The sequence below is a fragment of the Narcine bancroftii genome, chromosome 4 (assembly GCF_036971445.1).
Source record: "Narcine bancroftii isolate sNarBan1 chromosome 4, sNarBan1.hap1, whole genome shotgun sequence".
Lineage (NCBI taxonomy): Eukaryota > Metazoa > Chordata > Chondrichthyes > Torpediniformes > Narcinidae > Narcine > Narcine bancroftii.
In genome coordinates this window covers 232,315,129-232,338,639 of record NC_091472.1, presented here as the reverse complement: position 1 = coordinate 232,338,639, position 23,511 = coordinate 232,315,129, and the positions used below count along the sequence as shown (strand labels likewise).

The 23,511-nt window shown below is 42.0% G+C and overlaps 1 protein-coding gene and 1 long non-coding RNA gene across 15 annotated transcripts in view; one reads left to right on the top strand and one right to left on the bottom strand.

Annotated features, from left to right (window-relative positions):
* Positions 1 to 23,511, bottom strand: part of hdac4 (histone deacetylase 4) — a 481,405-nt gene that overhangs the window by 80,672 nt on the left and 377,222 nt on the right. For all 14 annotated transcript variants that reach the window (XM_069934297.1, XM_069934289.1, XM_069934292.1 and 11 more), the window contains one exon: positions 22,090 to 22,353. In XM_069934297.1, coding sequence (XP_069790398.1) covers positions 22,090 to 22,353 — 264 coding nt within the window. The remainder of the gene's footprint in view (positions 1 to 22,089; positions 22,354 to 23,511) is intronic.
* The window catches only part of LOC138761709 (uncharacterized), a 42,650-nt gene continuing 37,634 nt past the window's right edge, over positions 18,496 to 23,511 (top strand). Inside the window, exon 1 of the long non-coding RNA XR_011356444.1 lies at positions 18,496 to 18,602. This is a non-coding gene — a long non-coding RNA (uncharacterized lncRNA). The remainder of the gene's footprint in view (positions 18,603 to 23,511) is intronic.

Genomic DNA, 23,511 nt, shown 5'->3' with positions numbered 1-23,511 from the left:
ATGCATGCAAACACCATGGAATATTCATCTTTAACTGTACAGGGTAAGATATTCAATTATTTCAGAATGTTATCTGGCATCTTAAAGTGCAAATCTGTTAAGTGCAAACCTTATAATCCATTTGAATTATGTTCGTGTTTGCAGTATGAAAAAAGTGCTGGAGAAACTCAGCAGGTCATGCAATATCCATAGGAAGTTAAAGGCAGTCTCCATTGTGAGACTGAGCCCCTTGAGGAGTGATGAAAATCCTGAATAAAAAGGTGGGGAGAGGGGTAAGATCACAGGATAACAGGTAAGAGGTAGTACATATTTATAGGTGGGAGAGTAGAAAAAGAAGCTGAGGTGATGAGACAGAGGGCTAAGAAAGGAGGAAGGAAGAGAAAAGGATGGGGAGCACAAGGAAGGAAGATGGAGATGAGGGAAAGAGAGAGACTGGGGTGGGGTGGGGGTTAACAGTAACCGGAGAAGTTGACATTGATGTCGTCTGGTTGGAGACTGCCAAGACAGAATTCAAGGTGTTGTTCCTCCAATTTGCCTTGATATGGCAGGATATAAGGGCATGTTAGCTTGGTCATGGGATGTGGAATCGAGATAGGTGGCCACTGCGAGGATCTTGCTGCTGAAATGCACAGAGCCTGAATCCAGTCTCCCTGATATTGAGGAGGCCACATCAGGAGCACCAGATACAGTAACCAATGCCTACAGATTCACAGATGTTGCTTCATTTGGAAGGACTGTTTGGAGCCCCGAATAGTGGTGAGGGAGAAGGTGCGTGTAAGTTAGCACTTCTAGTGGGTTAAAGGGGTACCAAGGGGCTGATTGGTGGCATGCAATGAGGGGGCAAGGGAGTAGTAGAGGGAGCGATTCCTACGGAGAGCAGAGAGGGGAACAAATGTCAAGATTCTCATTCCTGATCAATTTCAATAAATCCAGTTAAACACTTACTCATGCAAATTGGATGAGGTTAATTTTGAATTAAACTTTTCCCCCTCTCTGCTCCTAAGCCTCCATGTCGAGGCTACCATGGAGAAGACTCACCAGTAGCTATATTTCTTTATGAGTTTGAGATATGGTAAGTCACCAAAGAATCATACAAATTTCTAGAGGTGTACCGTGGAGTGCATTCTAACTGGTTGCATCACTGTCTGGTATGGAGGTGCCAATGCACAGAAAAGGAAAAGGCTGCAGAGGGTTGTAAACTCAGTAAGAGCAATCATGGGCATTAGTCTTTACTTCATTGAGATCATCTACAAGAGCTAGTATCTCAAGAAAGCAGCCTCTATATTCAAGGACCCTTACTACCCAGGCCCTGCCCTCTTCTCACTGCTATCATCAGGAAGGAGGTACAGGAGTCTGAAGACAAACACCCAATGGTACAAAAACAGCTTCTTCCCTTCTGCCATCAGATTTCTGAATGAAGCACATTTTCTCTTCTTTTGCACTGATTTATTTTTTAAAAATGTAATTTATTCCACTGTCACACTGCTGCAAACAATGAATTTCATGATGCATGTTCTTGACAATAAATTCCGATTCTCTAAACACATCGCATAGTTTGCTAGAATTGGAGTTCACATCACCATCAGGTTAAGATCTAGAAGATTTGTTGGTCTTAATGGAATAATAGCCCACATTCTGTGGGGAAATGCTCAGCACCTCAATCAACTGCTAGTGCTTCCCTATAGTCACTAGCCATGGTATTTCTCCCATACACAAGGTTGCAGTCAATACAAAAGAATATATTGCAAAACTATATTGGACTTAATCTGGGCAATCCTTACATACAATCTGCACCAGAATCAACTTGTCATACAGTTTCTCTATTCAGTTCCATGAAGGAAAGGCTCTGAGAGACCATATTGCCATCTGTTTTAAAATTAGTTTGACTTCTGTCAGCCAGTTAAGTTGAGTAGGTAGGGGAGGAGATGTGAATTTAGCCACCTGTCAATGTTTTGTAATGATTTTTTGTGGAGATTATCTCACAATATACATATGAGCACACATGAGGAGGCCTTTGAGCCCAGCACATCAGGTCCATGCTAATAACCAGGGCAGCAATTCCGCTAATCCACTTCCCTCATCCCCAACAAAGCGATGATATTACACTACCCTGCAAACACTTCCTTTTTTGAGTGTGTCACTCCTTCCTCTGCAAGTAGTTGCAAATTTTGGGTTATTATGATACCATGCTAGGGCAGAAAAGAATAAGGATGGAATTGGAACTGACATGCAACACTAAATATTTGTTATGTCAAACAAAATTGGGAAATTGCTTTAAAAGACAAATACAATTCCCATGTATCAAGCATCTGCTTATGGCAGTGTCTGCAAGAAAGAAAACAGGCAAGTGTACCTTTTCATTTATTTTGTCAGATCTAAACCTTGATACTAGCTGATTTCTTAATCCAGAATTCCTCCAATTAACTGCCAAATAACTTCTTTTATTGATAGTTGAAGGCACATGTTATGGAAACAGAAGTAGTTTTTCAGTCCCTGCTGCATGTTGTTTTCATACAATTAAACCAATTAATATAAAACCTTTGAACAGAGAGAACACATTTTAGGTGCTTTAAGAGCTGATAAATTTGAAAATGATAAAGAATTTTGAATAAATGTTCATCCATGATCTCTAGCATTACAGGAAAAATCCTTTTAGTCATAGCCTAAAAATATATTTTTAAAGCATATGCCAATCCAGTCTTTGTAATCCCAAATGTTAAAGGCTTTTGTGCAAACACCAACATTTAGTTCCTCTCCCCACTCTACAATTTAACTGCACTTTATTTAAAATTTTGTTGTTGCTTTAAACATTTGGAGCATTGCCTGTGGTCACACTGTAGTTCAGAGCTGCGAAACTAAGGAAAACACTTGCTGCGGCTTTGAAGTAGGCTGATTAACGGCTGACTCCGGCATGCTTTGAACTGTACACAGAGTCATTCGTAATCAAGCCGAACACTGCTGCTCATTAGAGATAAAACAGACCTTTTCATAGTTGAAATATACATTTTACTAGGTTGTTGCTATTCATAAAGGAATGTGATTTAAATGAGATTTGGAAATATTTAACAGCATGGTACTTGATAAAAAGCAAAATAAACAAACTATAGAATCTGTACTCATACCTTTAAGGTTGAAGTGCAAAATACAGGAAGGCTAATACAAGGGACACATTAGTAATGTGGCCATATATTAAAATTCTAGCTTCTTAAGAAAGCATGCATACTCATTTTATATTTAATTTAGAGTTACAGCATGGTTACAGGACTTCCATCCCATGATCCTGTGCCACCCAAATATATCAATTAACCTACAAACCCCATACATTTTTGGAGGGCAGGAGGAAACCAGAACATCCAAAGGAAACCCACGCTGACACAGGGAGAATGTACAAACTCCTTACAGACAGCGCTAGATTGAACCCGGGTTGCTATCCACTATGATGGCTGTGCCGGTCTAATTTCCCAAGTTATTTTCTTATTAATAATCTTTTCACTTTCTCAGTCCTCTGAGCAAAACTAATCATTCCTGCTCTGTGGATTAGAGTGGAAGAGGCATCATGAAACAGGATGAAAAATGGTAGAAATTTGTCCAGAGTCAGTTTACCAGCAGACAGGATTTGATGCTCTGGATATTGTCTGAAAGCCTGCATTTACAGGTTTCTAAAATGCTAGATCAATGGGCATACTACAGCTTTATTACATCATACAATGGCAATGAGGAAGAGTACAGGATAGAGAAATATCACCTCATTGAATGGTGTAACAATAACCTTGCATTCAACGTTAGCAAAATCAAGGAGATGATTGTGGACCTCAGGAAGAAGTCAGGGGAACACGACTGAGTCCTCATCGAGGGATCAGTAGTGGAGAGGGTCAAGAACTTCAAATTCCTGGGTGTCAACATCTCTGAGGATATGTTCTGGAGTTTCAATGTCGATAGAATCACAAAGAAGGCTCGCCAGTGGCTATACTTTGGGAGGTGTCTGAGGAGATTCAGTATGTCACTGAAGACTCTCGTAAACATCTACAGGTGTACCGTGGAGAACATTCTGGCTGGTTGCATCACTGCCTGGTATGCAGGCGCCAACTCTCAGGACAGCGCATCAACGACCAGATTTTTTTTTCCTGAAACATGACGCACATCCGCAATTAACTCGGAAATGTACAACAAATGGCGTTACTGCCTGGTCGAGCACGGGTCCGATATCTTGCTAAAGGCAAAAGTGAGTGGCTTATGGACTATGAAAGTGGTGAGTACTCCAAAGTATCGGAAGTGTCATGTGGCCAGGTGCAACACCAACAGCTCTTGATCAAATGCACTGTACTTCATTCTGGTGGCTGTAGGTGGCGGCTAAAGAAAGCCAGGGCTTGCCAATGGTCGTTGACAAACTGTTTAAGAACCGCGCCCTCTGCTGTATCACATACATATGTGATGAGTGTCACATTTGTAGCCCGAAATGTGAAGTTAATAAAACATTAAACACAAGTTTTATCAGGTAAACTTCTCAGTGGCTTTATTCTCCAGTTTCCTTTGTTCTCCTGCTTGTGTTCTTATCTCTCTCTCTTACCACGTGACTTCCGGTACATCTCATACATATTCATTATCATGACAATGACTGCCATGGCAGTGGTGGGATTAGGATGTATGAGCATTGCTGCGTTGGCCAGAGCGTCTTTGGCAGCTGTGAACACCAACTCCACCTCCACGGTCCAAGTACTTCATTGTGCTTTGAGGTGAGGAGTTATAATAGCGGGCCAAGAATGTTGGCGGCTGCTGGAATAAAATGGTGATAGAAATTCACCATGCCTAAAGATTTCTGCACTCCCCTTAACCGTGGTGTGACAGAATATAGATATGTTTTTAGGAGATGAATTGGGGCAGGGTTTTTAATGTTGGTCACATACAAACACTTTAAAACAGACCTTATTTAAAATACTGAAGCTCTGCTCATGCTAGACATGTCGGGGCCAACAGCCTTTGCAAAAACTTTGGAGAGTGCCCAAGAGACTTCACTAATGGATTGTTGTGTACAAAAAGGCAACAGATTAAAGAACTTGTCGGAGTCGCAGATTTTCTGGAGGGGAACTTGCTGTTCTAAGAGGGTCATGTGGTTTTGCAAGCATAGAGAGTAAAATGGGCTTTGAGAGAGAGAGAGAGAGAGAGAGAGAGATGAGTTCTACAGCTTTACAGTCAGCAGCAGCAGCTGGGACTGGAACAGGACATTTGGAAGATGGGTTGTGAGTGCTTAGTTCAGCCTAGTCAAAGCCCTTGTGGTTCAGGCAAGAGGAGAAGACTAGCTGAGTGTTCCACTTGAAATAAGGGAAACAAAAAGGAACTCTGTGATGACCTGAAAGAAAGAGGTTATCATCTGGAAAACCCTGAGGGGGCAAGTTTCTTCGGCAAGACACCGAAGTGGCTGATTAAAAAGGAATAATTTGTGGGTGTAGAGCGTACAACAAATCTCTCTCTGAAAACCAACAAGAACCTTTCTGAGCGGTAACCATTTACCTTTCAAGCACCAAAGTCTGGTGATCTTTATGTTAAATTCTGTGCACGGTATAAGAATTGCCTTCAACCAGTGAACTTGGAGGAATGAGAAGTTCTAAATTTACACACACATTACATACACGTGCGCTTAGAATTAGAAGGGGGTTAAGTTAGGTTAGTTAAGTCAATAGTAAAGTTTGATCCTGTTTTCATGTTTAAAGATAATTAAAAGCAACTTTTGTTTAAGTAACCATTTATCTTGGTGATTATCTATTGCTGCTGGGTTTTGGGGTCCTCTGGGCTCGTAACAGTGGTAGGTTTTGGGAAAGCATGAATGGCATCCACTTTGGTGGATAAAGGAAACAAACCTTTTGCTGTGATCTTGTGCCCTAGGAAATCGATAGTCGCTCTGCCAAACTGGCATTTGGTAGAGTTGACAGTAAGTCTGAATTCATCTAGCTGCTGGAACAGGTGGCATAAGTGCTGTTGGTGATCTCACTCATCTTGACTGGTGATGATGATGTCGTCTCAGTATATGTATACGGATTCTAAATCCATGCCGACAGTGTCCATAAGCCGCTGGAACGGTTGAGTGGTTCTTTTCAAACCAAATGGCATCCTGAGGAATTGCTATTTTGGAAATTTCATCTGGATGGACTGGGATTTGATGAAATCCCTTGATGATGTCAACCTTGGAAAAGACACGACAATTGTGCGGATTAGGGTATCTGTTCGGCGTAATTATATAATTGAGCCTGTGGTAGTTTCCGCAGGGTTTCCATCCACTGGTTTTCTTGGGCATCATGTGTAATGGTGATGCCCAAGGGCTGTTGGAACATCGAATGATACCCAATTCCTTCATGGCAGTAAATTCTGCCTTGGCCTGCTGTAGATAATCTGACAAGAGACGACGAACCCTGGCGTAAATCAACGAGCCAGAGGTGTCAATGTAATGAGCCATGCCATGGACCGTTGTCGAGAAATTGAATTTAGAAGAGAGCACGCCAGGAAATTCGTTGAGCAGGGCAGCATAGGTGTCAGTGTGTAGAGCGTGAATCCAGAGTAGGGAGACTCATTGTTTCCTGCTTTTCAGAGGGTATGTTTGGAAAGTAGTGGTGTTGATGAGCTTCTTTCGCTTAACATCAACTAGTAGGTCATGGGCCTGGAGGAAATCTACACCCAAGTTAAGCTGTGCGATGGAAGCCAAACAAGATCCCAATAGAATGCCTTTTCCTCTATCTTAATTGTGACACGTTGTGTGCCAAAGCTGGGGATGGCAGTTCCATTCGCAGCTTGAATGGCGAGTCCCTGCTGCTTATGTGTCTTTTCGAAGTATGTGTCCATGGGAATTTGTCCTCCATGAGCCTCATCGTGGAGATACAGAAAGCTAGTACTTGTGCCAGCCGTCGAGGCCACTACTGGCAACTGGCTTTGTCGTTTCCCCGACAAATTTTCAGGCTTGCCACTGCTACCGCAGTAACCACATGGGGTCATGTATCTACAGGTATTTTTCCCCACCGGCAGTGGTGAAAACACCACTCTCGGAACCTGTTGGTACGTTCGTCCCTTTTGTTTGAACCCAGCTACAGGTGGTATGCAGTGCACAGGAGATGTCTCTGCCGAGAACATGGGCTTGCGTGTGGTAGAGTTTATCAGTCTCCCAGACTACATCATGGGGACAACTGAAATCCATGTTTGCTATTGGTATGGAGACATGATCCGGGAGTTTCACCAGGAATAAGGTCTCAAAAAGAAAGCAATCGGAATGGCTGTCTGCTAGTCCGAGCATTTCATTCATTAAATCTGATGGATTTCTGTTGCCTAGCCCTTCCATATTCAAAAGTCGCATACCCTGTTCGTGCCTGGTTAATTCCAGGGTGTCCACGAGGAACTGTTGGAACCTGGTGTATTAGTTTTCTGCCAGGGGTGGCCAATAAATTCACTTACTTTAACTGCTGTAGCAGCGTCCAGTGAGCCGACAATGTGCTAAAACTTTGTGTCTTCAGCTGTTATTCCACGAAGGCGAAAATGGGTTGAGCCACACTCGAGGCTGGTGACCCCAGAAAGGGAGCAGGTGATTTCAGATCAGAAGTCTGTGTGTTCGAATCACGTCAGGGTCACCAATTGTAGCGTCTACTCCAGTAGTGCTACTAAGTCAATTCACCAGACACAGTGGTTAGTCAGCAAAGAGTATTAAAACTTACCTCCTCTTTTATATCACTTCTGGTCTGGATATCCGGGACTGGAAGTGACATCATCACGTACCTGCGACGTACCCAAAGAGCACATGACTTAAAGTGAAAATGACAGGAGCATCCTTGTCATCTTGTAGGTGAGTACCTAACTCCCTAGTGCGCTGTGATTTGGCCCGCGGCGCTGCGCGGCCTTTCGGCCAGCTGCGAGAGCGGCAATTAGGCCACTCGGCCCGCTACAAGGGTTTCCAATCCATTGTGACTGGAGAGGTGATTTTCCATGCAGTTCTAGGTAATACCAGCAAAACTGGGTTTTATCATAATGATACATATCACTCAGTTAGTCCCAGATTTGAGAGACTTCATTCAGGTCTAGGATATTATCCCATTCAGTAACCATAGTTAGGAAGATTTAGCTCAATACATCAGTTAAGGTAGACTGGACAAATGACCATACAGAAACAGTAGTTTTTTTTTCTATGCAGCGTAATTACATCACCTAGACAGCAGCCAAGTGAGGTAAGCTCAATGACATTATTTAGATGAGAAGTTCCCAATGGTAACAACCAATGCATCATTTTAGTGAAACTGAGTTAACATTACTTCTTTCTTCCAGATAAAATGTGTCAATTGTCAACCAAAACTTTGTCCATAGCAGTTTTGAATATATCCGGTCTCTTCAATGGTGAGTGTAACCTCACAGGTTTCCACGTAATTAACTGGAATCCTTCCTGTAAAATGTGAAATACAGCCCTGTGTGTAATTACTATGTCTCCCAATTATCTTTAATCAGTTGAACTTCCATGAACCTGCACATTTTAAGTACATTTATCTCTCATGGAGTTTTAAAGATGACATTTTGCATATAATCATGCGTGCATTTAATACCAATATAACATTCAAGCTTTGTTGGGACCAAGGAAAACTGCCTCAGGACCTTTGTGATGCCACCATCATCACCCTGTACAAAAACAAAGGCGAGAAATCAGACTGCTCAAACTACAGGGGAATCATGCTGCTTTCCATTGCAGGCAAAATCTTCACTAGGATTCTCCTAAATAGAATAATACCTAGTGTCGCCGAGAATATTCTCCCAGAATCACAGTGCGGCTTTCGCGCAAACAGAGGAACTACTGACATCGTCTTTGCCCTCAGACAGCTCCAAGAAAAGTGCAGAGAACAAAACAAAGGACTCTACATCACCTTTGTTGACCTCACCAAAGCCTTCGACACCGTGAGCAGGAAAGGGCTTTGGAAAATACTAGAGCGCATCGGATGCCCCCCAAAGTTCCTCAACATGATTATCCAACTGCACGAAAACCAACAAGGTCGGGTCAGATACAGCAATGAGCTCTCTGAACCCTTCTCCATTAACAATGGCGTGAAGCAAGGCTGTGTTCTCCCACCAACCCTCTTTTCAATCTTCTTCAGCATGATGCTGAACCAAGCCATGAAAGACCTCAACAATGAAGACGCTGTTTACATCCGGTACCGCACGGATGGCAGTCTCTTCAATCTGAGGCGCCTGCAAGCTCACACCAAGACACAAGAGAAACTTGTCCGTGAACTACTCTTTGCAGCCGCTTTAGTTGCCCATTCAGAGCCAGCTCTCCAGCGCTTGACGTCCTGCTTTGCGGAAACTGCCAAAATGTTTGGCCTGGAAGTCAGCCTGAAGAAAACTGAGGTCCTCCATCAGCCAGCTCCCCACCATGACTACCAGCCCCCCCCACATCTCCATCGGGCACACAAAACTCAAAACGGTCAACCAGTTTACCTATCTCGGCTGCACCATTTCATCAAATGCAAGGATCGACAACGAGATAGACAATAGACTCGCCAAGGCAAATAGCGCCTTTGGAAGACTACACAAAAGAGTCTGGAAAAACAACCAACTGAAAAACCTCACAAAGATAAGCGTATACAGAGCCGTTGTCATACCCACACTCCTGTTCGGCTCCGAATCATGGGTCCTCTACCGGCATCACCTACGGCTCCTAGAACGCTTCCACCAGCGTTGTCTCCGCTCCATCCTCAACATTCATTGGAGCGCTTTCATCCCTAACGTCAGGGATCGAGATGGCAGAGGTCGACAGCATCGAGTCCACGCTGCTGAAGATCCAGCTGCACTGGGTGGGTCACGTCTCCAGAATGGAGGACCATCGCCTTCCCAAGATCGTGTTATATGGCGAGCTCTCCACTGGCCACCGTGACAGAGGTGCACCAAAGAAAAGGTACAAGGTGCCTGCCACATTGACCACTGCCAGTGGGCTGATATCGCCTCAAACCGTGCATCTTGGCGCCTCACAGTTTGGCGGGCAGCAACCTCCTTTGAAGAAGACCGCAGAGCCCACCTCACTGACAAAAGGCAAAGGAGGAAAAACCCAACACCCAACCCCAACCAACCAATTTTCCCCTGCAACCGCTGCAACCGTGTCTGCCTGTCCCGCATCGGACTTGTCAGCCACAAACGAGCCTGCAGCTGACGTGGACATTTACCCACTCCATAAATCTTCGTCCGCGAAGCCAAGCCAAAGAAAGAAAGAACATTAGGAATGGTATGGCTGAATCTTCTTAAGGACAGGGGTCACCAATGAGCTCCCTTGCAGGAAATACATTAAAAATTCCAGAGTCACAAGGGACCTTGTATATAAAAAAATACATAGGTAAATTGTAAACATTATCGGAAATCCCTGCAGATACCAGCTGCAAAAGATCTCACTAGAATAGTTTTCATCTACTTAGGTAATGTTAACAGAACTGGAGAGTAGCTCAAGGTACGGTATAAGCTTTATGTGGACAATTCATAGCTCAAGTGAGCAAATGTTCAATACTAAAGATCACAATATGCAAACTTTGATTGTTTATGCAGAAAGGCATAATCCCAGCAAATACTGGTTGGACAAAATGTATAGAATCAAACACAGAAATGGTGTGAGGGATACGATCCAAAATCTGATTAAAACACAGAAGAAATGAACAAGGCTATGGCGGACTGGGAAACTGCATTAATAAAAACAATGGAAGTAACTGCTTATATAAAATGTAATTTATGCCATAATTTAAGACACAAAAGCCTAAACAGGAAAAGATGGTATAACTCTTTAAAATTACTGGTGAAAGAAATTAAAGATAGCATTAGGTTAAAGGAAACACCCAATAAGATGGCCCCCCAAAAAGATTTATGAATAAGAAGATTTCCAAAAAGTTGGATTGATAAGGAAAGGGGGGCAGGAGAACATGAAAGCCATCCAGCAAGAAACAAGAACAGGCCATGGACATGCAAATAGGAAAACAGTGACTAAAGTTAAGACCATGACTATAGACATAGCAGATAAACGAAACAAATTTTTACATCCAACTTTGTGGTAGAAGCCACAGAAAAATCCCCTTGAAACAGTCGAGCAATGCAGATCTACAGTGAATAAGTTGCTGAAAGAAATTGAAATGAAGGAAAAATTAATGTTGGAGAAACGGGACTGAAAGGCAATAAATTTCCGGGTATGGGACCTGATGTCCCATATCTTAGTATATTGAAAGGGTCAACAGTAGATAGTGTATCTTCTTAGATAGATACCAGAACAGTTCTCTCAGATTAAAGTTTAACAAATGTTATCCTATTATTTAAAGGAATGAAAGAGAAAAATAAAACAGAACTATGGACCAGTTAGTTTGACATCAGTAGAAAGTAAATTGCTGGAATTCATTATTAATAAAAGGTAACAAGGCATTTGAAAAATAATACTGCATGAGGATTAGGTTGAATCAATATAGACCTTTATAAGGGTATTATGCTTGACAAAACTAGCTGTAGCTGGTACAGGTTGTACCTCTCTTATCCAGTGCTCTGTGGTCCGGCAACATCCATGGTCCAGCATGTTTAGGTATGCGCTGATTAACATCCAACAACATACATGTCCGTGGTTCCATAATTATTCAGTTATCGAGAGCAAGTCCACAGCAATTTAGAAAAAGCGATCACTAGCTATAGGATATTGTATACTGTACAGGTGCTCCTCAACTTACGATGGGGATGCGTTCTGGAAAACCCATTGTTGGTCGAAAAAAACTGCAAGTAAATAAAGAATACTGGACCTATCATTTTTTATTATTGTATTTTGAATACCTTTATCCCATACTGAATAAACCATTAATGCACACAGCTGAAAGCAAACTGGCCATGAAAAATGTTTTGAGTTGAGTCAGCATGATGAGAAAGGATGCTGTATGATGCCCAGCATCGCAAGAGAGTAGCATACCACATATCGCAAGCGCGGGAACAGTTCTGAGTTTGAAATTGAAAGTATGGATTCGAACCAATGTAACTTTGAAAATTCATAGGGGAGCACCTGTATCAATAAACTGATCTGACTGCCCTGCTCTCTCCCCATAGTCCTAACTAATCTCACCGCCCCGCACTCTCCCCACAGCCCCGTGTTCGTCCCTACAATAATTCCACTGCCCCGCTGTCTCCCCACAGCCCTGTGTCAGACTGATCCCTACTTACAAATAAAAAGTTTACAGTTGCACTACAATATCCCATATAGCTTTGCTAAGCATATAATATGGTGTTCACACAATGTCCACATCACATAATGGCCAATTTCACAGAACGTATTGTGGACATTAAGCGACACATACCTGGTACAAACTCCTTACAGACAGTACTGGACTTGTACCACGGTCCTGATTGCTGGTGATGTAAAGGTTGAATCTGCCACTGTTAGTACAAAGTCCTTACAGACAGTATGGGTCTTGAACTCCAGTCCTGATCGCTGACGCTGTAAAGGCATAGCGCTAACCACTATGCTAACCGTCCTGGCCCACAGCATTATTTTCTGCTTTAGGCTTTGTTCTACCTTTGATATGTTTACACGGGGGTTTTCTTAGTGGTTAATTTCTGTTTTCTGGAATTTTCTGTGGTCTGGCAATGGTCAGGTTCTAACATGTCCAGATTAAAGAGGTACAACCTGTTGAAAAAGATTAAACCATTTGATGTAGCATATTTCAACTTTCAGAAGGTTGCATGTGAAGTTATTATTATTGATATGAATTGCGTGTAAACATAAAGAAAACAGAGTAAGGATAAACAATAAATTTTGCCCTGGCAGCACTCAGTTATGGGATCCCAGTTTTTCAAAATCTGTACCAATGATTTGAAGGTTGGTGGCAGGGGGAATGCAATATATAATCCAAGTTTACTGCTGATGGAAAGCTAGGTTGTGAGATGCCCGAAGAGCATATAGACAAGTTATGTAAATGAAAAATGAGAGCAATGCAGAAAAAAGTGAGGCCAACTAGTTTGGGAGAAGTTGTGAATAGGACCTAAGGAAGGAATAAACTTAGGTTAATTGAGTGGCCAAAAAAGGGTAGAAAATGGGAAAATGCAAGATTGTCCATTTTATTGGAAAAATTTAAAAAGAGCAAATTATCTGAATTATCTTAACGGTGAGAGATTGTCAAGGTGAGTGATGTGCGTGTGAAAGTGTGTGATTCACACACTAGTTTGCAGCTAGTGCAGTAATCAGGAAGGATAAGACAATGATATTGTTCACGGTAAGGGGAACTGAACAGAAAATAGCATGGTTTCGTTTTTGATGGCATTGTTGCGATGGTATTATGCAGAATATGGCCTTCTTTTCTAAGAAAGAATACAAAGGTGTTGGAAGTGATCCAGAAAAGGTGACTTCACTGCTATTTGAAATGGACAGGCGGGCTTGTGAGGCAAGAATTTGATTGAAACAGACATGAACTTGAGTAGGAGGATGAATGTGGAGAAGCTGTTTCCTCTAGTGGAAGAGAATAGAATTTGGGGTCACAGTTTAAAATTGAGACATCACCCACTGAGATGAGGCAAAATGTTTTCTCTCATAAAACAACGAGCTTCTTGAACTCTTAGGGTTGACAGATCTGGGAGAGAATGTGTGGAATGAGACTGTATACCCTGCAAGCTAGAAAATTAAGATATAAACTTCACAAGCCAGAGATGATGAGGAAGTTTTTCTAGTCCTGAATCTGGGGCACAGAATCAGAGTAAAGAAAGTCAAATTCAAGTTTATTATCACTTATAAGAAGATGCAATGATAAAATTTATTTTGGGAGTAGTCAAGCTGGACATCTCATAAATAGTATAACAAGTATTAAAAAAAAACAGAAGGGCAGTGTCACAAAGAGCGATTAAATTGTACAGAGCAAGGGAAACAATTTTACTTGTGTGAAGTTCATTCAAGAGTCTGTTAACAGTAGGAAAGAAACTGTCCTTAAATCTGGTGGTACATGATCTCACACTCGTGAATCTGCTTCCCAATGGGAGGGGGCGTGGAGAGAGTGGCTGGGGTGGGATGAATTTGTTGACCGATTTTTCCAAGGCGGTGGGAGCAGCGGGATATTTCTTCATCCAGAGAGTGGAGGACACTGGAAGCTTAATCGTGTTCATTCACAACAGAGACGGATACATTTCTAGGCCTCCAGTGAATCAAGCATTGTTGGGACAGTGCTGGAATATGGCACCAGTTGCTGCGACTTTCCTCCATAAGAATCCAGTGCAGAGGCAAAATTGGTGCAAGGGATGCAGTAACACAGAGATCAGGAGCTCAAAATGGAGACAGTTCCATGCAGATACATTTAACCATCGATTTATGGTGGTTTAACATCAGTTTCAACATGCTACATGAATCTCTTAGTCTTGAATTAGGCCAATATGATGCTGTTGGAACAAAGAGGCCAAGGGCTATGTCATTTATTCAGAAGGGACATGGAGCTTGGCTTTCCTCTTTGATGTACAGCTTTGCACATGGCACTATAAAATATCAAATGATTGCAATTTTAAAAATCATTTAACAATATGCACTGTATATGATAAACTACAATATCCCATCACGTTCTCGTATTTTTAACAAGCCTGAGGCTATTTGGTCACCAGATTGATGCTGGCTCTGGGCAATCCCATCCCTTATGTTGTTCTCCTTCACGTGTCTATCGAGTCACCACAGATTTTACTGTCACCTACCTAAATAAGGGGCCATCTACAGTACCCAACCAACACATCTTTGGGATGTGGGAGGAAACTGGAGCTCCAGTGGAAACTCCACTCAGTCCCAGAAAGAGAGTGCAAACTCCATGACAGCATTGGCAGAAGTCACATTAAACTTTGGTTGCAGTATCTACAATGCAGCAGCACTGACTGCTGCACCACCACAGTATTAGCTGCAGAGCTAGGAACTGTAAATGAACAAACAAAAATCATTTTATGTGCAAAGCCTCATGCAGATCTGCAGTTACAGTATTTATATAGAATGCCTATAGAATGGTAAGGGCTGTTAATATAAAGTCATCTGCACCAAATAAATTGTATTTATGTCTTATAATCTAAAATATGAGAGGAGGAGTCTATCACCATTTGGACTGATTATGTTTTCCCATACGTGTTTTTGTCATAACCTCAACAATTCCCCTACACTTCACGGAACCAGATTACTTGATACCAACCTGCCTTAGATACTTGTGAGCCACAGCACATTTTTGGTCAATGACTGTTGTAAAATATTCAATTAACATGGGCCCAAACCTTTCCTCACCAGGGGTTTGCTTATGTGAACCACAGCCAATCCATAAAGGCAGCTGAATTCAATAAACACAAAAAGTCAAGATGTGTTTATCTTTGGCACAGACCACACGCAGTTCATGGTCCAGAATTCTTTTGAATACAAGTGCAAAATATATTTCACAACTGATTGCACTCAGGGGAGTCCACATTTGCAAGATTTACACTTAGAAAAATGCAGCAGGCAGCAGCCAGCCGCAAAAGAAACTGGACATGAATCCACCAGAAGTATAAATTACCAACTAAAATTAAAGGGTCAATTTTAACACATAGCAGGTTGTTGGGAGAAAGCAAAATATTTCTAATTGGAAAAATCATGGGCTTGGCAGAGTTATATGCATGTAGTTATTGCTTGTCTATTTGATGTGGATTTGGGTACTTACCATCAATCAGGAATAAATCAACAGCGACCCTGAGTATTCACAAATATCCAATTAAACACAAGCATCAGGTAGAGCACACCACACGCATAGCATGGACATCCTTCGCTCTCAAGGAAGTTTGGAATCCCAGGCATGCAGAGTATCATCAGATAGAGGACCTCAACTCTAGATTTTAAAAGATTAAGCAAGTGCTTATGGTATCACTGTCTACTCCTGAGACTGATAGTTTCATGGATAGCATGTTCTGCAAGGTGATCAGCCCACTGTTCAAACATATAGATTGAGAGACTGGATAAGAGCCAGGCAGTTATATAAAAACAAGGCAGATATTCAGGAGATCACAGAGACATCTTGCTCCTTTGGTAGTTTTAAATTGCTATTAGGGGATAAGTTTCCCCAGGTAGTGTAGCCTGAGCTATGACTATAGCTCTATAGATGGCTCAAATATATAGAGAGGAAGAAACAACCATCACAAGAACAACAGGTATAAGAGTTTTAATAATTAGGAGAGATGTTTCTGAGATTGTAGGTAAGATTCCAGAATTGTGGCAGGATTAAAGATTTGATTGAATAGTTTATTGGCGTGAGTAACAAGATATAGTGTAAAGCTTTGTTTTGAGTGCTATCCAGGAAAGTCAACCCATACTTCCTCAGGTAGTGCAACAATAAAAGAAAGATGTAGTGTTACAATAAGTCAAAGAGTGCAGGGTATGGTGTTACTAGGACAAAGTGCAGTATATGGAGAAAAGTACACTTAAATTGTCTCGTAGCAATGAGAGGTCAATTCAAGACCCTGATAACAGCAGGAAAGAAACTGTCCTTGAATGTGGAGGTTTGATTTTCAAGCAAATATATACTGAACAATCTGCAGGAGAGTGAACAAAGGTGGTCTCCATATCAATGTCAGTGAAACGAGGAGAAAAAGCTGGATGATAATGAGTTGGGAAAGAGGTTAAGAGTAAAAACAGTACAATACAACCTTAGTACAACATGGGTATCAAGGTGACATCGTCAATACCCATATTAGATGTATCCAAAGCTTTAAGTTCAGATTTATTGTCAGAGTACATACATGACTTGAAAACTTCTACAGGTGTATCGTGGAGAACATTCTGGTGGGTTGCATCACTGCCTGGGATGGAGGTGCCAACTCTTAGGACAAGAATAAACTCCAGAGGGTTGTTAACTCAGCCTGCAACATCACAGGCACCAGACTTCACTTCATCGAGGACATCTACATGAGGTGGTCTCTTAAAAAAGCAGCCTCTATCCTCAAAGACCCCCATCAGCCAGACTGCATCTTCTTCACTCTGCTACCATCGGGAAAAAGGTACAGGAGCCTAAAGACAAGCACTCAGTGGCACAAGGACAGCTTCTTCCCCGTTGCCATCAGATTCTTGAATAATCAAAGACACTGCCTTGCTTCTTGTGCACTACTATTTTTTAATCTTTTTTTTATTTATAGCAATGTCATAAAATAGTTATAATATGAATGTTTGCTCTATGATGCTACCGCAAACACCGAATTTCATGACTTGTTCTTGACAGTAAATTCTGATATGGTATATAATCCTGAGATTCTTTTTCCCATGGGCCAGGCAGAATTTCTACTTATCAGTCGTGGGGGGAAAAAAAACACTGTACTTGAGAAAAGATATGTATACTGTGACAGAATATATAGAAATATTTTTGGGAGATAAATTGGGAAAAGTTAGAGTAGGTTATATACACACACTCTAAAACAGATCTTATTTGAAACACTGGAGAATTCATATCCACAGTGACTTTGCAGAAATTGTGGAGGGCCTATGGAGACTTCACAAGTAGGTGATAATTGAAATGACATTGGGGAATAATGGACTATTGTCTTTAAAACAACAGCAAGAGACATGCTGTTGGGGCTGATACCTTTTTGCAAAGGCTTTTGACAAGAGTGCTCAGAGGTCACTGAAAGGTTCTTGTTTACCTAAAAACAGATGAACCAGAAGGCTGATTCCTATTGTCTGCTGGAGAAGTCATGCTATTTTGCAAGCACAGAGGGAGTCAAGCAAGCTCAGTCTCAGAGAGAGAGGGAGAGAGACAGACCGAAAGCAGTCTCTGACTAAGGGTGTGTGACACAGAAAGCTGTGTCAAGCAGAAACTGTGGGAACTGAAACAAGCTCCAGAGTGGAGGATGGCTGAAAGTACTGGCTGTCCGGTGTTTCGCTTGGAATAAGGGAAACAGAAAGGAACTCTGTGATGACCTGAAAGAAAGAGGTTATCATCTGAAGAACCCTGATGGGCACGCTTCATCAGCAAGACACTGAGGTGACTAATGGTGGTACCTCAGTTGTGGAAATCCTGGAACAACACATCTTTCTTTACAAAACCTACAAGAACCTTCCTGAGTGGTAACCATTTACCTTTCAAGTACCAAAGCCTGGTGAACTTTATACATGTTAAATTCTGTGCACAGTATAAGAATTTCCTGCAACCAATGAACTTGGAAGAATGAGAAGTGAGATTGGACTGTGAACCAAAGAACTTTTCTAAATTTTCACCCACATTACATACACATGCGCTTAGAATTAGAAGGGGGTTAAGTTAAGTAATAATAGAGTTGTTAAAGTTTAATTCTGTTTTCATGTTTAAAGATAATTAAAAGCAAATTTTGTTTAAGTAACCATTTATCATGGTGAATATCTGTTGCTGCTGGGTTTTGGGGTCTCTGGGTTCGTATCAATACAAAAGAAAGAAGTGTAAACAAGGAAGTGCAAACAAACTGTGCAAAACTGAAAATAAACATTGAATAATAAATAACGAGCAAAGTAAGAGACCTTAAATGAGTCCCTCATCGAGTCTGTTGTTGAGGAGTCCGATGGTAGAGGGGTAGCAGCTGTTCCTGAACCTGGAGTTGTGAGTCTTTCTTGATGGCAGCAGCGAGAACAGAGCGTGTCCTGGGTAGTGTAGATCCTTCATTATTGCTGCTGCTCTCTAATGGCAGCATTCCATGTAGATTTTCTCTATAGGGGGTAAAGTTTTGCCTGTGATGAACCGTGCGGTTCCGATACCTTTTTCAGGGCTTTGCACTCAGAGGTATTGATGTCCCCTTATCAGACTATATTGCAGTCGGTCAGCACACTTTCCACTACATATCTGTAGAAGTTTTTGCTGTCATTACAAGCCTCCCCAAACTCCTGAGCAAGTTGAGGCACTGATGTGCTTTCTTCATCATGACGTTCATGTGTCATGTCCCAGAAAGGACGTCGGTTAACTTTGCTCAGCCTCTTCCCCTCTGATCCCCCAGTGATCACTGGATCGTATACACTCTGGTCTTCCCCTCTTTGGTTTTGGTGACATTGAGTGCAAAAGTTGTTGTTAGTACCCCATTCAGTACATCATCGGCCCCTTTTATACAACCCAGTACTGTGGTATCAGTAGCAAATTTGTGGATGATGTTATTGTCCTATTGTCCTAACAAGCCACACAATAAGGGCAGGGTGAGTGGAACTGGGGGGGGGGGGGGGGGGGGGGGGGCTAAGAATGCTAAGTGAAATTAACATGACTTATTTTATTCTCAGGAGAGTGAAAATACTTGTAGTCTATCCAAAACAGAGGTTGCACTGTTTTGTCTGGATTACTTCCAAAGCTGTGTGTTACTATGTACAGAAATAGGAAGGTAGTACACCTGTGTGATTGGAGGGCTAGGAGAGGAGGGAGAACTCCAGATTCTTGGGGCACGGTGTCCAGTTCTGGGAAATGTGAATTGGATGGGTGGTACTCCCAACAGGGCCAGGACAAACATCTGTCTGGGTTGGTTTGCTGGTACTTTTTATGAAGGTTTAAACTAGCTTGGCAGGGGAACGAGAACCTGAGGAAAGACATCGAAAGGAGTGAAAGAGAAAACTAGAGCCAGAATCCAGATTGGCAAGTAGACCAAAAAGGAGTCTGGCTGTAATTAATGATATGCATCCAAATCCAAGAAGTGAACAAGGCAAGTGAGATGGAGGTACTAATAGCATGATTTAAAGAGGGGCCATGCTGGTAACTCAACAATCTTGATAAAAAATTTAAAAAGTTTCTATAACATTTAGTTAACCAGGAAAGTCTGGGATTGTAGTGCAATACAAAAAAGGTCATGCAGCACCAAGAGCAGGGCGAACTTGCTTAATGCAAGAGCCAACACTATAAATTTCAGGGGTTTGACAGCCGCAAGAAATGAAAAAATATTACATACACGTTTTCACTCTCACACACACATTTTGTTACAAATATTTTGTAAATATTAATAAATACATATATGTAATAATATTTATTCATGTGTGTAGTGTTTAAATTGCTAATTCGTATTGGTTTCAATAATCAAAAAGTACACAAACCATATATACACGTGTAATAATCAAACTTTGTGGACCAATTTTTATGGTGACATTTAGGGGGCCCAATGTTACATGTATACTACTTTTGACTACAGTAAGTACCTGTGTCAACCTGGGGCAACAGGAACTCAGGTGGGCAGGCGACTATGGCCTAGGCAAGAGTCTGCAGTCAGGGCTTCGAGTGCTCTGATGGTCAGCGATGCGGCCGGAACCTGGTGGCGTCTGAGTTCAGTGATTTGGGAGCTTGGATGGGCGGGAGGGTGGCTGGTGATATTCCACGGGAGCTCAAATGGGCAGGCAGCCAGGAGCTTGGATTGGAAGGCAAGCAGACCTCAAATAGGAGGGAAGCCATGGAATTGGGAGCTTGGATGGAAGGACAGCTGGGGTGTCAGGAGGTCTATGGAGCAGGCGGGGTGAGAGTCCACAGTCGAGACATCAGAGGTCTGGGCAAGAGTCTGCGGTCGAGGCATCAGGAGCTCAGATGGGATGGCGGCCGGGCATCGGAAGCTTGGATAGGGGGGCAGCCAGAGACTAGGTGAGAACCCACGGTCGGAATGTTGGAAGCTCCTGTGGGTGTGGGGCATGGGCCTAAGCCAAAGTCACTGGTTGATGTATAGGGAGCTCCAGAGGGCAGGTGGCCTGGGCCTAGGCGAGAGTATGCGGTCAAGGGTCGGGAGCTCTGGTGTGCGGATGGCCGAAGCATGGGTGAGAGACAGCGGATGGGGAGCTGGGAGCTCAGATGGGCGGGCAGCCATAGGCAAAAATGGTGGGCAGGGGGGGTGGGGGAAAGAGTGGGATTTCGACTTTTACATGGTATTAACTATTCCATGTGTACCATGTGTATATACAGTATACATACCAAATATTTTCAATTGCAAGCCTTGCCCACTAAAACTACTATTGTGAGCACCAGCTCGTACAATTCCTGTCTCAGCCAACATATTTCCACAAGCCATATATGATATGTCAAAGAGCCACATTTGGTTGGTAAGTTGTGATTTGGCCTCCCCAGATCTATAGGATAACCGCTTCATGCCCGAGCCCATCAGGCACTTGTATAAAAAGATGGGGGGAGAAGATCAAGGAGGAAGGGAAAGGGGAGAAGCATAGGCTACCAGGCAAGAAGTCTTAGGTAGATTTAGGTGGGAGTGTAGAAGATAAAAATGCTGAGAAGTAGTAGGGGGAAGTGATAGGTCTCTGAATGGAGAGAGAAGGGGGTGGGAAGATGGAGGAAAGAAGACAGAGCTAGGGAAAGAAACTTGCAGGAGTGTAACAGAAAATGGAGAAGTTGATGTTAATGCTGTGGGTTGGAGAGTGCCCAGATTGAACATCAGGTGTTTTTCCAATTTGGATGTAGCCTCAGAGTGGCAGTGTAAGAGGCCATGGATACACATTTTGGTGTGGAATTAAACTGGTTGGCTATTGGGAGGTCCCTGCATTGCAGCAATTAGAATAAAGGTGCTTAACTATAACATTTAGTTCTGTTTCTGAAAGGACACGTGATCTTCAGATGTTCAATAACAGTAACAAGTTTGGTCAGTAAGACTGGGTATGTAGCCCCAGAATCTGACAAGACCACCAAGCGCAGCCAGCCGTTTGAACTTGGACAGCCCTGATGCACCACCTTACTCCACTACAAAACCAAGCCCTGAGCTGGAAAACACCCAAGAGCAGACAGCCAGCAATCTTGCATAAGTGCAAGATCTACCCCTTTATTACTGTCAATTTCTTTAATACTGAAAATGCTCTTGGTATAAAAAGTCCCATCACACTCTTAGATTTTATTTCGTTAATGAATTAAAATGACAATTTTTACATTTTTTCTTAATTCCTATGCTTAATCTATCTCTCTTTCACAAGTACAAACTTCCCTGCAGTTTTTGACCCAATTAATGCAACATGCAGTACAAAAAGTCTATGGTCAATCTTAAGTAAAATAAATCATAACATTCACAAAGCACAGAAAAAAAAACATACTAACCTGAAGATATTTTTAATTACCCTCATTTCTACACAACTTACTATCAGCTGAACTTGTTCAAAAGTTGACAATTACACTACAAAACTACCTGTCTGAAGAGTAGCTCCTGTTGTTGTTCGGCCTGTCTTTTCCTTTGTTCCAGTTCCTGTTCTCGCTGATCTTCCTCTTCATCACTTTCAATTGGTTCTTGTTTGACCTGAACCACTTTGGTCAAAGTTGCTGACTCACTCTGGTTAATGCTTCTGTCGGAATACTGTTCTTCTGGCATGGCCTGATGTTCTCGGAGCTCCTCTTCCGTCTCTTCAGGGTGACTTTCATGCTGTCTGGGCTGTTCACTAGGCTTTGGAATCAGCTGTCAAATACAGTCAGTGGAAATGTTAAATGATAGCCAATATTTTGTAACAGAATTCACCTGCCTCAAAGTATTAAATCTCAAATTGAACAAAAAGGCATTAAATATTTTTACAGGATTGAGATATTCCTTCCTATATAATCAGCTCAAAACTTATTTTGATATAAACTTACTGTGAAGCTTTGATAATCATATATTCTTTAGTTATAAACATTAATCCCACACTATCTGTAATGAGTTTGTACATTTTCCCCCGTGTCTGCATGGGTTTTCCCCAGGGACGCTGGTTTCCTCCCACCATTCAAAAACACATACTGGGGGCAGCATGGGCTCGTGGGCCGAAAGGACATGTTATCGTGCTGTACGTCTAAAAAAAATCACTAAGCATACTGTTGAGTTTACGACAAGAGCCAATCAATGTACATCAGAAATTCAACACTTCAGCTGAAGATTCCAATGAGATTTCAACTCACTGCGCACAAGACCCAATAATTTACGGCATGACTTATTATCAGCAAATAACATTTCCTTCACAGAAATATTGGACAAAAACTGAATCTAAACAAGTCAGTCTAAGCATCTACTCTTGCCATATTGCAAAAACCTCCACTAATATCTTGTGGTTCAGCATTGACCAGAATCTTGTAAATAATAGCCACTGTACAGTTCAGAGTAGTGTCCTCTAGTGAGTGACTCATCTTCTGACCCCCCAAAACTGTTTGGCACTGACTAAACACACATCTCAAGTGTTTTGGAATGCTCTTTACTTGCAATAGACTGTACAAATCCAACAAAACTCAAAACTAAATATTGTATCATGGTCACACAGAGTTCTGCTTGTTTAATGAACACCATAACAGATCTGGGCACTACAGTATGCCCTGGATGGAATAAGCTGGCAATAGAGATAGACCATTGCTGAATGATGCCTGATTTCCAAGGAACAAACTATGAGACAAGAATACAGACACCGGGGCTGTATTTCCTAGAGTTTAAAAGTCAAGGGAATTTTGATTTAAAATTTCCAGATATTAAAAGGAACTAAGGAGAAGATTATATTTAACACATTATAGAGTTTTTTGAGGAGGTTACTAAGGTGGTTGATGAGGGCAAGACAATATAGACTTTAGTAAGGCCTTTGACAAATTTCCGCATAAG